At 29.4% G+C, this 16,293-nt stretch overlaps 1 protein-coding gene across 2 annotated transcripts in view; it reads right to left on the reverse strand.

The window, feature by feature from the left end:
• The window catches only part of LOC114132741 (max dimerization protein 1-like), a 162,481-nt gene that overhangs the window by 23,626 nt on the left and 122,562 nt on the right, over positions 1-16,293 (reverse strand). For both annotated transcript variants that reach the window (XM_027998300.2, XM_027998291.2), the window contains one exon: positions 12,463-12,577. In XM_027998300.2, the coding sequence (XP_027854101.2) occupies positions 12,463-12,577 (115 nt within the window). The remainder of the gene's footprint in view (positions 1-12,462; positions 12,578-16,293) is intronic.

Below are 16,293 nucleotides of genomic sequence, written 5' to 3' on the forward strand. Positions count from 1 at the left end.
TATATATTAATATAAAAAATGTATATTAAATTGAGAGCACAAAAAACTCTAACTCCGACCAGCATCTTCACGCATCGCTTATCATTGTTTAAAAAGTAAACGGCAACAAATCCAAAAGAGATGCGAGAAACGCCGAAAAATAAAAGAAAAAAGCCATGCCAAGGGGAAAATTATAACTTTTTAAAAGTTCATTTGTCATTTTTAGCATTGAAGCAGAAAAGAAATATTGAATAACGGGTAGTAGTAGACGGTCGTGCCGTCATTGGTGAGGGTTTAGAGGGATAGAGAGGAACCTTTTTCTCTTTACATTCTTCAAGAATTTATTTTGCATTAAAAAAACTCACCCACTTGGCACAGGCAAAAAGGCTTTTCGGATTATATTCCGTTGTTATTGTTGTTTCGTGCTATATCTATGTTTATTAAAAAAATCTCTTTTCGATATAAGTTCCGTGTTTTTCTGCTCTCTTTTCGTTCAAACTTTATTAATGAACTTTATATACGTCAGAAGTGTAGGGGGTCGAACTTTATGAATTTTCCTTTGGAAGTAATATTAACGACCAAAGATGAAGAGAGATTGGGTGAGCGAAATAAAGAAAAAAGGAAAAATAAAAATCTCTGTAAGCAACGGTTGGACGAACTTTCTGATTTGCAAAACAACAGCCGTCGGGTGCCATTTATTACTTGTCTATTCTCGAGACCAAAATCCCAGGGTTAAAAACCATAAATCACCCAGCAATATGGCCGGACGGACGGAGGCGAGCAGTCGATCGTTTTGTCAAGTTTTTCCTTACAAATGACTAAAAATGATTTAACCTCGCTGGAATGTAATACACACGCCCACACACACACACAAACACACGCGAGCGCGCGCGCGTATACGTATCCAATCACAAAGAGAGGAGACGTAACAAGGTCATTAAAAACACGACGAAGAGTGGAGGGAAGAACTTTTCAAACGAGACGACTATAATATATATTGAAAAACAAGTGGGGCAACGCGAATACACGTCCTATTGATTTTATATAATATACATTAAAAAAAAAAAAAAAAAAAACAACTTAATAAAAACTTTTATACCACCGCAGTTGCATCGGTTATGCAATCAGACCATTTAAGCGTAGTATACTTAATAGATTATTTGTTAGGTCTGTGACCGACTTAAGTCATACTCGCACACACATTATACTTTAAATGATTTAAATCACTTTATATCATTCACATTATGTGTAGGTATATTAGTTTTTGGGTAAAATGTTTATTCGGTTCAAACACTTTAAACCTAACCGTGTCGATTACATTTAATACGTTTTTAAAACAAATAGTTATCGCACGGCTCAGTCGTCGGGTGATGTGCCTCCGAGAAACCATATTTCCTACAATGTATATTGTATATCATATAGCTGTGTAATATATTGTATACTCATTGGCCATTACCCGTCGAACCTCCATATCTCCGACAACCTCTGAAATCTCTAGGGCCAGAGAACCCTATAACTGCCAGTCACGTAACGGCGGCGAGAAAGTTTCGTATACACTAACAATAACAATACGTGATGGGACGGAGTTTGGACTTTAGAAATGCAATAAGACTAGTGAAGAAGTAATGACTACCTTTAACTTAGAAATTATTATTTATATGTGTGTGGTGTATATACATAATATGTACTATACGTATATTCTACAGTCTGACTACAATTCGACTTGCAACTTTATATTTGTATTTTATATGACTATAATTTTCTAGTTCTTGAAATAATTATGTTATAATTTTATTCATAATAGGTGTAATTTGTACAATTATTAAAATAACAACAAAAAACTCGAACTATAAATATACATTAATTAATATATCAATATTTTTTCTTATTATATAATATCGAACATTTCTTACAAGAATCATGATTTTAATGAATGTAATAACAATTCAATGATGTGTATTTAAATACATACAGTCAATGCATAATTAAATAAACTCTTGTTTTCTGTTAACCAAAAAAAAAAAAAATAAATATTTTAAGCATAGTACCTTTCTAAAACATAATATAATGAAATTTTTCATTCAATAATATTTAAGTTCATTTAAACTAATGGTCGATAATATTGGATTTTAACACTTTAACTAAAATTATTATGATGTAGGTATTGAAGTAGGTACATCGTGTGATAGTCACTTGTTTTAGCTCAACAAGTTTGAAATGAAGGTGAACAACAACTGTTACTTTCGTTTGTGCTATATACTATTTTATACGTTTTATTTAATTAGTATATATATATATATATAAACGTGATTGTAAATTGTGATAAATAAAGTACCTTAAGATAATAATTGCAATGTTTTCACTAATAGCCTTCGAAAATTGAACCGTAAATAATTAACTGTAAAATGTTAGAATTTTGTTATGTATATTAATAATTTATTTTCGATTTTCTTTTCTTTGCTTATTGCGTTTAGCATAATAAATGATATTATTTTTTTTATTATTATAAAGAACTATCGAGTATTGATATCTAACAATGATAAGTATAAAAAATAAAAACGCGAGAAAATGATCGATATATAATAATATTATGTTATATTGGTTTACGGCTTACGTCTGATACTCGCCATATAGTCTTTTCTCATGCCTATTTTATCGCCGTAAAATAAATATAAACACAAGTTATAATAAATATGACGTATATAATTATTTAAAAGTCTACACACAAAAGCGTATTATTCGAGAACCCATTCCTTCGAGAATGGTATACTTAAGTTTCCTCGAACCACCACGTGTGTTTGTGGGTAATAATTATTATCATTCGAATTTTTGAGAAGGCGTACAAAACATACAACAAATCGATTGAGCACCAAAAAATTTCCAAATCGTAGCACAATTATAGACGATAACTAAATCACGGATGCTGTACAAGACTACGTATATATAACATATTATGATCACATCTCGCACACGTGGAGCACGAGAGAATTATAGACAGTGATTTGTGCAGCTTTGTGCGCTTTTTCTTGAGTAAATATCGTTACCGATAAATACCTATACACATAGACGTGTGTCGTATGTATTATTATATATCATTATATTATATACAACGGTATAATAATACGTTATACATCATTACCGAATACCTCTATATACTATCGTTTCTTCGTCGCAGCTACACTTTGATAATAACCCATTATATACCATTGATATATGACATCCGGTATATTATATTGTGGTGTATGGTGAGATGGTCTCAGACGGTCTAGAACCCAAATACGCGTGTAAATTGTTGAAAGTAAAACTTTTTGGGGGGGCTATTTATTCGTGTATGTGTATAATAAACATTAAAATATCACGGGTGTGTGATTTTTTTTTTTTGTCCGATGTCTACTTTCTATACCAATCTATTTAGTACATATATACATGATTTATATGCGCATCCGTGAATCCATATATAATGTAATATGTATACGTATATCATGACGTCCCTAATATTTGACGTACGAGATTCAGGGTACGTTTCTTTTCGTTAACTTTTCGAGTGAAATGTTTTATCCGTCAAATGGGAGGGAAAACGCAACCAGAAATCTTTTAGTATTTATACGCCACTGCACATTCGAACCCACAATACGTTTATCGTCGATCGGGAAATTTACCTACCTTACATTTTTATTATCATAAACGAATTCGTTTCCTTAAGGAGCTAGTTGCTTGTAGATCATATGCGAATTAATGCATTTAAAAAATATAAGGATAATTAAATTATGATTGATGGAATTTTATTTTAAGTATTAATATTAATAACGTAAAGAAGAAAAAATTGTAAGTAAAAATAAAATATGAATTTTATCTTTTTGTCAAATGTTCATCTTCTCTATCTAAAAAGATTACATGTAGAATAATTTTGAACCCAATGTTAAATCTCTTTTAACATTGTGATTTTTCATGCAAAATACTTTATATTGGTATTAATTTACAAAAATGTAAGAATAGATTGAGAAAAATGGTGTTTGTTAGGTATAAAAATAACGAAATCGTTTATTATTTGTTTTTATTTTATTTGGCAAGTCTATTCGAATTAAATTATACTCAAGTAATATGAAAAATATGATTTTATTTCGGAATTCGTTACGATTATTAAAATTGAAATGCAGCAACACTTTATAAAACGGTAATATATTATGACGGGTGCGCTCATTCAAGTATATCATTAATTATATTTTAATATGTATAGATATCGGCTAAGAACTCTCCGTGGTAGTACGGCGACACAGCTAAATTACGTGTGCTGCGCATATTATAATTGTTTTGCCGGGACGAACGCGTCTATATTATCACAATCTACTGTCATCGTTTAGTCGGGGATGATTATGGGGAGGTTTTGTCGGCGAGAGCGGTGGGAGGAGGTCAACCGCAAGAGAACTTTGCGCCGGAGCGAGCGTATTTATACATACACATTACACATATGGTGTACGAGCGCCCAAGTTGGCGGAGTTAAATCATATATATGCATGAGACCACCTCTGGTAATGAGTGTATACAATATTTAATGTGAAAGGATAATTGATCACTTAGAAATATATTATATTATATGGAACGTAGGTGAATACTGTCTACAGAGCATACTAATTTGACCTGCGTTATATACGTATAATGTGCCTATGCGTACGAGTAAACGGCAGCGCGTGACGTCGACGAATATTATGGCAAACTGTCAAAGAGACAAATTAAAACCGCTAGAAGGAAATTAAACCTCAAAGTTTTATTCAAGAATAAAAACTCATTTTAGAGACAGAATTGCGCTTAAAATCTTATATGGTTATATATTATTATAATAGTATTATATTACCTATTAAAACTTGGGATGGTGCCTAATAATTTAAACTATTCTACTTAATCTTTTTTCATAGTAAAATTATATACGTTGTATTTAATATGAAAAATATTATTTGAATTAATTCTTGAAATAGATATTTTATTTTTACTATAAATTATATTATTACATATGGGTTATAGAGCAGTAGAGTATTAAACTAACACGTTTAAATGGTGTCCCTACACAAAGATGAAAAAAATCTAAAAGTGTAATTTGTATTTATATTTATTTGTGTATTGAGCAGACTCTTCAGATAATATTTGTACAGTTATACATATAGTCTATTAATATAATTACATTTGAAAACAAAAGCTGAAAAACTTCATACGTTAGAATAAATAAAAATTGATTTTTACAGGAGTTTTCCTTTATTTTCTCATCTTCCCTCAATCACTCTAGAATAGAATAAAAACAAAACTTAATAATAATAGTAGTAATAATAAAATAAATAAAAAAGAAACTCTTTCCAATAAACAAACTATCAATTTGCTTATACGAAAAGAAAACGGAGCAAGTCCGAAAAAATCCACTTTTCCCTTATACGCTCTGTTTGATATTTAAATAAGGCCTTCCTCTTCAACCCTCGGTTTCTGGCGATTTCATCACGTCTCATAAAGCCACAGTTTTATTACGTCTTTGGGTAGTCGTTACGTGTGTCTACAGTAACACAAAAGAAGCGGCTTCCATTCGCTGCTTTCCACTCCCTAACACATCCTTCGAAAAAAAGGATAGAACAGTTTTTTATTTTATTTAATATTATTGTTATATTCTTTAGCCGACCAATTTTCGACTTCAAACTACTACCGGAACGGCGGTATTAGGATCGGCAACGACAAAAGAGGAATCCCAAATTTATTATTATTATTATTATTTTACTTCTCTTTCGTTTCCTTCTATTTATTTTCCTCTCTTTTCCACTATCTCACTCGCTATCTTTATATCTCTCTAACTCTCTTTTTCTTTCTCTCTTTTTATCCAGCCACCAGTCCAAATTAATAATAGAAAATCTCGGGGAGACTGCGGCGCCTGCAATCCCGAACAATCGGAGCATGATATAAATTTATAGCAGCAATCTGCCCCACTCCGCAACACGCTTAGTACTGATCACTGTATACTTCCTTTGGTTTGATTGGCACAATAACGAAAGCAATTCGAATGAGTAGACCAGAAACGATAGGCTTTAGATCAGCTGATTTTATAGGTACGTGGTAAGTTAAAACTCAATAGACGTTTCCGGAAACAAGTTTTGAACCCCCTCTAATGATTATACACTATATAAAATACTCATAATATATTCAAATAATTCGAATTGTAATAAAATGTAATATAAGATGTTATATTAATCTATTTAATTAAAAATACGATATTCCTAAAATCAAGATAATCAAATTAATTAGCAACTCAAAACTCGGTTAATTCCGGTTCGTGCTGTATGGTGTGTGAATTTAATCGTATAATATTATTGTCGACGTTCAGCGGATTTACATACAACTCGAGTAAAAAACACACATAAAAAAATATATATATATTTTTTTTTTGATTTATGACCAAATTAATTTTTTATCTGGTCACGGACCGTTCACCGTGCACGTCATGTGACGTGACATTATAAAGTATATGCGCACACATCGACATCATAATAATATAATATTACATATATACATTATAATAATTAGTATGCAAATGCTTATACGTGGGGTAAAAGCACGTTCAGTTTTCCCGGGTTTCTACCTCTCCGGCGAGAAATAGGGACATTATATGATATAGGTATATTATACAATGATTTTTTTTTACCTTAGCGAAGCACTATACCAATGAACTTAATTTTTTTAAACATTTAAGGACATAATTTAATATATTTTCAAGTTAAAAAACGATCCATGTACATAATAATATACATACACAACATACGATATACGCGCTTCGACTGTTTGGTTTGCTATATTATCGTGCTTATACAACCCCACTGTGACCTCCACGACCCACGATGATTGATGCCACCCGTATGTTTCTTGTACTGGAAAAACGTGTGTATTATTATATAAATATAACGACGGTACCTAGCCCTCACTTACTGCCACTCACTTCCCAATTATATTGACACAACTCTGCAGTCGAGTCGCAAACAAATTATTAATCCTTCGGATGCGTATGAAGTACACGTGCGTGCCAACAGTGTCTACACAAGTAGAATTATATACTATACAATTATATGTATAAAGTGTGCTTAGTGTTTTTTTTACAGCGCAAATCGAAAGAATCAAAAGTTTTCTGCAGGTGACATAGTTAATAAAAAAAATCGCGGCCCATATACGATATTAATGCATAAACGCATCTATACAAATATGAAACGTGTAGTTGCAGCGACGATGACCTTTACCAGAAATGTAAAACGGCAAGCTATTGTGGTGTAAAATGTTTGTGCGTGATTGAGAGCGAGTCGTGCGTGAGCGCTTTCGCGAAACAACACCTAACCAGCAGTAGCTACCACCACCTCTACATAATATATATGTGTACGGACCGACATATATACTCGCGTGTTTATATTCAAAATAATACAAGCCATGCTCTAATTATACTTATATTATTATACATATATGTATGCGTGTGTATCTGGTGATGAATAATTCACGAACAATATTCGGGTTGTTGACAAATTGTCGTTCAATTAATTTGGATAGAAAAAACCGAGTATGCAGTCAGAGCTGTAATAAATAGAGACAAAAACAAACTAAAAAAAAAAAAAATAAATAAAATAAATAAATAGATTAATATTTTGCTATAACGTATTATTTATGAGCACACGTATAATATTAACGTAGGTACGTGTCAAATAGGCAAGTCGAACAGTTATTGGATATTATGCACAATATAGTTTTATAAATTAAAATATATCGTTATTAAAATGAGTTTGAATTATGTTGGACACTCGTAAAAAAAACATTTAAATCCACCCTCAAACGACTACTTTAACGAACCAACCACGGCATATAATAGAATTTACGCATGCATTTATTTATAGTTATTACGGCTGTCAGTTTTTACGAGTCCTATAGTCACTATCACGACATTGAGTGGTTTAAAAATCGCGCAAAATATCATACCAATTTAGGCCATTATAATATAACCCAATATATTTTATGTATGTGAATGTTAATTTTTTAAAAAGCCTTTGGTCGCCACTTTGAGCAAAATACAGTTTTATTGTAAATTATTATTTATTTTAATACGTTAATACATCGTTATGAAATGAAAATTCCGTATTATCTTCGTTTTGTAAAAAATATTTTGAATAATTTATAATGTAATAATGGTAACCATCTATAAATAGGTACTACATACATTGTGCTTTTAATAAATAATTATGATGACGAATTGTAACGTTAATATTATTTTGTATCCCTAATTAACTTGATGCAATAAAATCAAATAATATATTCTTTTATTATTATAATAGAAAAATATTGTTTTTTTTTTTTTTATCAGTATAATTATTTTATTGCAAAATTTGTAATTTTTTAATTTTATTGAAGTAATAAAATAAAATATATAGTTAATGTATAACCTATACATATTAATATTCGTTATTTAAATATAACAAAGTATAACAATTTGTTAAAAGGAGTCTATCATTGATATTAATTGGCTATTTATAGGCATTTTTTTTAAATTTATAATTATATTAAATTGAAATAATTCATTTTTAAATACAAATAAATTTAAAAAACTATTTTTTTTTTGTTTTTATCAAATAATTGTAAAAAATCTACACCATAGGTCAGTTTTAATGAAATCTTATTCATATATAATATGTACGTATATTTAAATTGAGTTTTACTTGTAAAACAATATTGAAGATGCGATACACCGATATTAAATTTAACGAGATTTCTGTGAACAGAATAATTGACCCAAGAAGAATGTGATGAAATTGAATATTCAAATGTATTGGACTAAAGAAATCCAAACTAGTGTCATATTAATCCCGAAGCCTCCTAGTATGTTTATATACGTATGCGAATTATGCGATACCGTTATGCTCGGTATTTTGCAGGGAAAACAAAAGTATATTTTTATTATATTGTCAAAAGTAAAGTATAAGAATAAAACTTAAAAATGGTTTCTATATTATACATAAAGTAGACATTATAATATATTTATAAAATAGGTATCAAAAATATTCTTTTCCAATGAGTTATGTCAAGTTTTTTCAGCAATCAAAATAATGGACAATGCCCTCAAAATCGTCAAAAAAAAAAAAAAAAAACAAAAAGAAGAATAAATGTAATAATAATAATAGTAAAATGTCAATTCGTATTATATATATTTATAGAACGTTTTCAGGAATTTATTTTAGTGAAAGTACTTTTGGGAGAAAAAGAATGAAAAAAAATGACACTTTAGATTCGACATAACGTCAAAACTGTCACCTTTAAAAGCACATCCGCGCGTATAGCCGGGTAAAGGTGCTACATGCGAGACAGTAAAAGCTTTTCTCTTATCACCTTGAAATAGCATTCAATTTATGCCCTTAGATTTAGGGTCACTAAATAATTATTCGACACGTAGTCACTAGTTATTTGTTCAACATTATATACAATTAGATGGCTTGAATGAATAAAAATAATAATAATAAAAACTTAGGGTTACCATGACGTCACGTCGATAACTGCGAGGGGAATAATTGACATTTTATTCGTTGTAATAATTATTAGGTATTCGGGGACGTGTGCTATATAGCGTGCAGTGTAAAAAAAAAACCATTAGTCTGAAATTATTCACGAAACACACTCCTGCGATTTTATAAGTTGAAAGAGCTCGTATAATATGTCATGAAATCACCATATGTAAATGGAAAATCTGGGATTAATATATAATGCTTTCGATTCATATGTTTCTTTTATTAAAAAAAAAAAAAATAATAAGTAATAAATAAATCCGACCACAATACAGTTGATTTTCTATTCTTATTTAATTACTTTAAATGCTTTAAATGCACGTGGAACTCATATAGTCCTAGTTTAAGATTAGCAGCAAACATAATAACATTATATTATATGTGATTTGAGTGATATTAAATATATAACAGATTTCAATTTTGTCATTTTTTATCAACTAAGCTAGTAACAATGTATTATCAAAAATAAAATGCCAGTAATAATACCAAAAATGTATCCGTTTTTTCGTGGTATAATAATTTAAAATTTATATTAGTTTCAATTTTCATTATAGCTTACTGCGATTGCAAGCTGTGGAAACAATTTTAAATACCTTCAATAGCTATTTACAAGTGAATTAATCTTTTGTTCTTGTTCTATACAATTAAAACGGCCAAATTGTAACCCACATAAAATATGAACTTTAGATTGGTAGAGGAGGGAAAGTCTAATGCAGCAAAACGAAATCGTGTGTAATGATTTTACAGAAAGTAATAAAAAAAATATATGTTTTTTTTTTTATCGCAGCTCAATTAAGAGACTCTGTATAGCAAGCAGAAGCCATGAATTGTGATATGATATAGAGCTATACATTACTTCATTAATATGATATGTATTATGAATCAAATAAAAGAAAAATACACTAACATAAACATTTCTATATTTATTCAATTATGTCTGGAACATTATAAAACAGAAAACACTAACTACACCATGAATTTCATTTAAAGCATTCGAAGTTCAACACTTTACTAGAATACAACAAATAAAATTGTTTTCTTTTTTTTTTATCAGCTACTAAACAGACAATATAATTACTAATTATTATATTATAGTACGGTAATAAACTCTATAAGTATAAATATAAATATAAATTATATAACTAAAAATTTCACGTAGGAGCCAAATGAGCCAACGTACAGAAATCAATTAATGATTCATAAAGAAAAACGTACACGTTATTTTTTTTTTTTAACAATACGGTTGTTCAAAATCTGATTTATGGAAATTTTGGCAATTTTTTCAAATCGATGAGATTTTTTTACAACATCTTGTGAAGATACACACTTTTAGTCTTTAACCATAATTTTTACAATTGTTAAGCTGATATATGTTCTGAATATTTTAAAGTATCAAAATTAAAATTTGAGTGAATAGTTTTTGAGTTATTTAATTTTGTGTACCAAGGATAGTAGTTCTATGATAATGGATTTAGGATATGCATGAAGGCTATAAATTATAATAATTTTAAAATTTTAGTTATTAATATTAAATATAAATCTAAATATCATAAATTCTAAATATTTAATATCATTTTTAAAGATTTTTATTTTTATTTTTAATACAAATATTTTAATAAAAATTAAGTTATTAGAGAAAACTATTTGCGCACTAATGCAACCTTTTATACAATATATATGTATAATATATACATACATTATTATATTATAACTAAATTATGTATATTATATTTCTGTAAATTCTAAATTTTTATTTAAAAAATTAAATCCTCATTATTTATTGTATGTATTGTAATTTATAATAGAAAAAACCTTATTAGAAAATACGTTGTATATTATTTTTATCACATAAAACCAAGTCGAGAATCAATACAAGAAAAAAGCCTATAGCCCAAAACTGTGGGACTACTAACACTTCTTACAGTATTACGAATTTACCTTGATTCTATCATAGATATAATATGCGTATACAAATAAAATCAATATTCGTTACGCGTAAAATAAATAAGCAAGGGCAACGGATTCTTCGACTGCATTATAATATTACTGTTCACTCGACAGTCACGGCTGAAATTTATCGTACAACACACGACACACTTCAATTGACTACAGACGTGGAAACGGTTTTGATCCCAATTTCGAATATTGACCAAGAGCATGCATAATACATAATATTATGCATTTTACATATTATCATATTTTATATTATCTATGTATAGTCCTCTTTTTTCGCTGACAGAAAAGCGTTTGGTTTATTTGTGTAGATATATTATTAGCTGTATAGTAGTATATATAATAATCGCGTATTGCGTACCTATATATTATATAATATGTGTATAAGTCGGTCGCATAATATAAACTAAAAACAGCATCCGGTTTCATTAAAACTGTCATTCGTATAAATACATATATATACACGCGCACACATAAACACAGTTACCCTCAGAACACTCCCTCGAAAAACCCAATAGCCTAGATTAAATCCATAGTATTGCGCTTAATCCCTTATATAAGTACATATACATACACATACATATACACACACATATGCACGTATAGATGTTTATCGTGTCCCTTCATACCATCGACTCTTGTTTGCCCCTAGCCATTCCATTACCCCAACCCCTTGTCCATGGTGCACTGAAATCTGCGCGGAGTATAGATTAACCCTTTATCATTACATCGAGAAATACGATAACTATTGGCCGCCGTTGATTATACGTGCTAGCCCATTTGATGTGGTCACCCGGCAGTTTTCTCAAAGGTACTTAATAATCCTTTGAGCGATCCTCAGAAATATATAGTGCTCGAGCATTTTATATCCACGCGATACCCATTAATGGTGAGAGGGTTTATATATTTCTCACCGAAAACTAAGTCCCTAGATGGTGACCGAGGGACTAGCAATTATATAAATGTATATTACCTTTATGAACCGCTTGGCTTTAGTCAGCAAGCCCAAAGTTGTGTGTCGAGACGATTCGTGACCCAGCGGAACCATTTCTTTCAGTTTTTCCAAACAGTTTCTGAGATGAGCTCTCCTGAAACAAAAAAAAAAAAAATACGTCGGTTAGTAAATTATAATCTTAAATTAAACAAATACAGAACATAGGCAGGTACTTATATAAGCACATATTTAATGTTTTTTTATTTTTTTATTTAATCATTACTGAAAAAAAAAATGCAATAAATCACGCAATCGGTGTTTGTGAATAATAGGCATTATTTTACTCTTGTACACGTGTTACAATATTAAATTAATTCAGACTCATATAGTTTATAATTTATATTATATAGCACGGGGAAACGCAGTTTCAAAAGAGTTCCCGTAATGCCACAACGTGTGCGCATTTGACGTGTCATAAAGCTATACAATTCGTATAGTATGAAAAAAAAATAATACCTTTTGTGTGTATAATCGTATTAATGCACCAATCTACTTTTCATATTAAATTTTTCATTTTATTAAAAGATACGATCGAATTTTAAATAATATCTATAATATTATATAAATATAATAATAATATTATGTCACAATAAGGACGAGGCATTGACATGATATGTCAATGAAATTATCATTTTAAATAAAACAAACAGAAGTTCTACTAATAATAATATAATATTTCACCTCAAATGTAACCGTAAAATAATAAAATTGCGACTTAATGGTTTTTTCTAAGTAAATGCATTTTTTTTTATATTTTAATATCTTCGAGTTCAAGAATAAAATGTAAAAAATATGTACGAGAAAAGTATAATGTATACATTATAAAGTGAATTACAATAATCCAAATATAATGTATGTATATTGTATATTAAATTAAATGATATGTTATACACTGTATAAAATATACATAATATGTTACACTGACTGATCTTCCCAAGCAATATTGTTGGTTTAAAATAAACCTAGAAAAAAAATTAAAACCCCTTAATATTAAAATACAATCAATAGGGGAAAAAAGGCTTGTTGGACAATTTTGTTTTAATAACTTTTCTTTTGTCATTGTATTTGAATAACATTACCCAAGCTCCTGCATAATCAACAGACTAGCCATTGTTATTTTTTCGATTTTTTTTTTTTTTTTGTTTTGTTTTTTCATTCTCTGTTTAATGGAAATCATTTGTGTTAAAGGAATTAATCAACATAATTAATTTTATATTTATATTAAATCAACCGAAATTTTATTCACCGAAAAACACTGGTTGTATAATAATTAATCCAAAGAAAATATTTTATAATTTTTTTCTTGTATATGATTTACCTAAGTATGAAAATATATGGTATCAAAAAGTTAGTGCATCCAACGTGGTGCGTATATTATTTATATATATATATATATATTATTGTCTTCAGACACGAATGGGCGCCAGAAAACTTACAATTGTTTTCGATCGCAAGGTAATCTCGGCAGACAGTAATCTAGAAAAATGGCTTTAGAACACTATTTATAACGATAGACCTTTGGCCCCAGCCTTAAAATTTTGTTTTAAGTTTTTGTTACCGAACAAAATACTATGACTTTAGTAAAGTGTGTAAATTTAAACTTTTATAAATAATTACCCATCCAAGACGAAATGAAGTGAATTTGGTTCGCAGAGTCCAATTTACTTAACTGGTTTTAAAAATTATTTAACTTTTCATAACAAAATAAATATATTAGAAACAGAAACACAGAAACATTATATATTTTTCATTAGGTGTATAATCTTTTTTATAAAAGCATTCCTTAAGTTTTGGTTTTATTACGTAACCACAAAAAAATGTATTTTTAGAGTTATGGTTTCAATTATTAATTTTTTTTTTTATTAGCGATCGTTATTGGCATTTTGTAAATGTCTTTTTTTAGTTTTTACATCAGAGAACAATAGTATATAATATTGTTATTTCAAATGTTTGACAATTTGTATTATATTACATTATACTAAATCACAACTGTATATTATGTATAATAACATTAGCGTGTATTGCATACCAAAAAAAAAAGGTAAGTTATATTATATATTTTTATGGACTCGTTGTTACCGAAATTATTGGATGAAGTTTAACTACTTGTAACATATTGTATACCAAAATATGATATTTATCTGATCAGGCTATAATTTTTTGATAAAAAATGAATAAAACAATTATTTTAAACTTTTAACAATATAATTTGGGGCAGTTCAGAGTTTAGTTTTTTCAATACTATAGTAAGTATAAACTACTGTATTTCTTATACTTTTGTTGAACGTTTCATGAGTAGTAATCTTAAACCGGTCAACATATTATGTACACTTTTCATGGCGAAAGAAATAAATACAGTGATATCAGCCATCTACATGATTTTATGTTATGCGCCTAAAATAATACCTCCTGCCACGTCGACACTAAAATCACTTTCGTCGTCGTTGTTGAAAATTATGCGTCTATTGTCTCTTATATTGTGCGTATATATATAGGTTGGTTTTATTTTATTTTTTAATTCGCTCGTCCCGGATTCCTTGGGTTATAAAGGTTATTTTTTACGTCCACGCAGCATCCGGTATTTAATTAAATATATAAAATCCGATTGGTTCTAGCGGGGTTGCGCGATTTTACGAACGAAAAAATACGACCCTCGCCACCCACAGCGGACCGGAAATCGATATTTTCCGGAATTTCAACCTTGCGTATACACTGTATATGCGCTCAGGGTACATGTTATATAGAAAACGGCAGAAGCGTCATCGGAAATCAAAGAATCTCTGAACGAGGAGTACAATAATAATTATAATATGCAGGCAGAACGCTGTAGCTGCGGAAATGACAGACGCCACGGAGAGTATGATATTATAATAAATATATATGCTCCTGATGTATACAGGGCTAGACCGGATGTAAGAGCTTTTCGGTTTCATGGACGGCCGTCAATAATAATATATAGAAAACAATAATAATATTATATAGTATAGGTAAGGTATGTAATGCGATAAAAAATTATCGTTCATAATAATTCATCTATTATATTATATTATACGATATATATATTCACCACGCGGTGTACCTATACATAGTATAATAATATTAGCCGCGGTGGTCAAGGCGATATTCGTAAGATCGAAAATAATAACAATATTACCGAACCAGAGCGAATGGGTTCGAGCGATATGGTATTATTATTGCGACACCAGTGTACCGTGTTATATTATGTACACGGGTTTGAAAGGTACAAATTCGAAAGTGTATGGGTATAGTAAATGAATCGGTTTTTTTGGTGTTTTTCAGTCGTTGAACCATCGAAAGTGGGAGGAACGTGCTATGGATTGATGGCGGGACAACCGTCATCTTCGATTTAGTTCACATTATTTTTAGGTGTTTCGACGATTCGAAATTTCCTGGCGAGTGCCAAAAAAATAAATAAATAAATAAATAAAATCAAAATCGATAAGGTATCCCATAGCTCATCGATTTTTATAAATATTGTACATATTATATTACTGCGATTTTACGTATTACTTTTAATTATTCAACAAAATCACAAATAATAAATTGATATCATATTATTATATTAAAATAATAAATTCCAAATCGAAACACCAAAAACGACCTACCGTTCCTGTGTAGTAACTATATATAGATATTAGATACGTGCGTTTATAAATAAATATCACACACACGACGATTCGATCGAGTTGCGTGAAATCCAAGGAAAACTACTACTATAACACTATTCTACATGTAATATACGTATAATATATTATATATCACATGCAGGGTGTAATAGAAAGGACAGAT

Source organism: Aphis gossypii, chromosome 1 (genome assembly GCF_020184175.1).
Source record: "Aphis gossypii isolate Hap1 chromosome 1, ASM2018417v2, whole genome shotgun sequence".
Classification (NCBI taxonomy): Eukaryota; Metazoa; Arthropoda; class Insecta; order Hemiptera; family Aphididae; genus Aphis; species Aphis gossypii.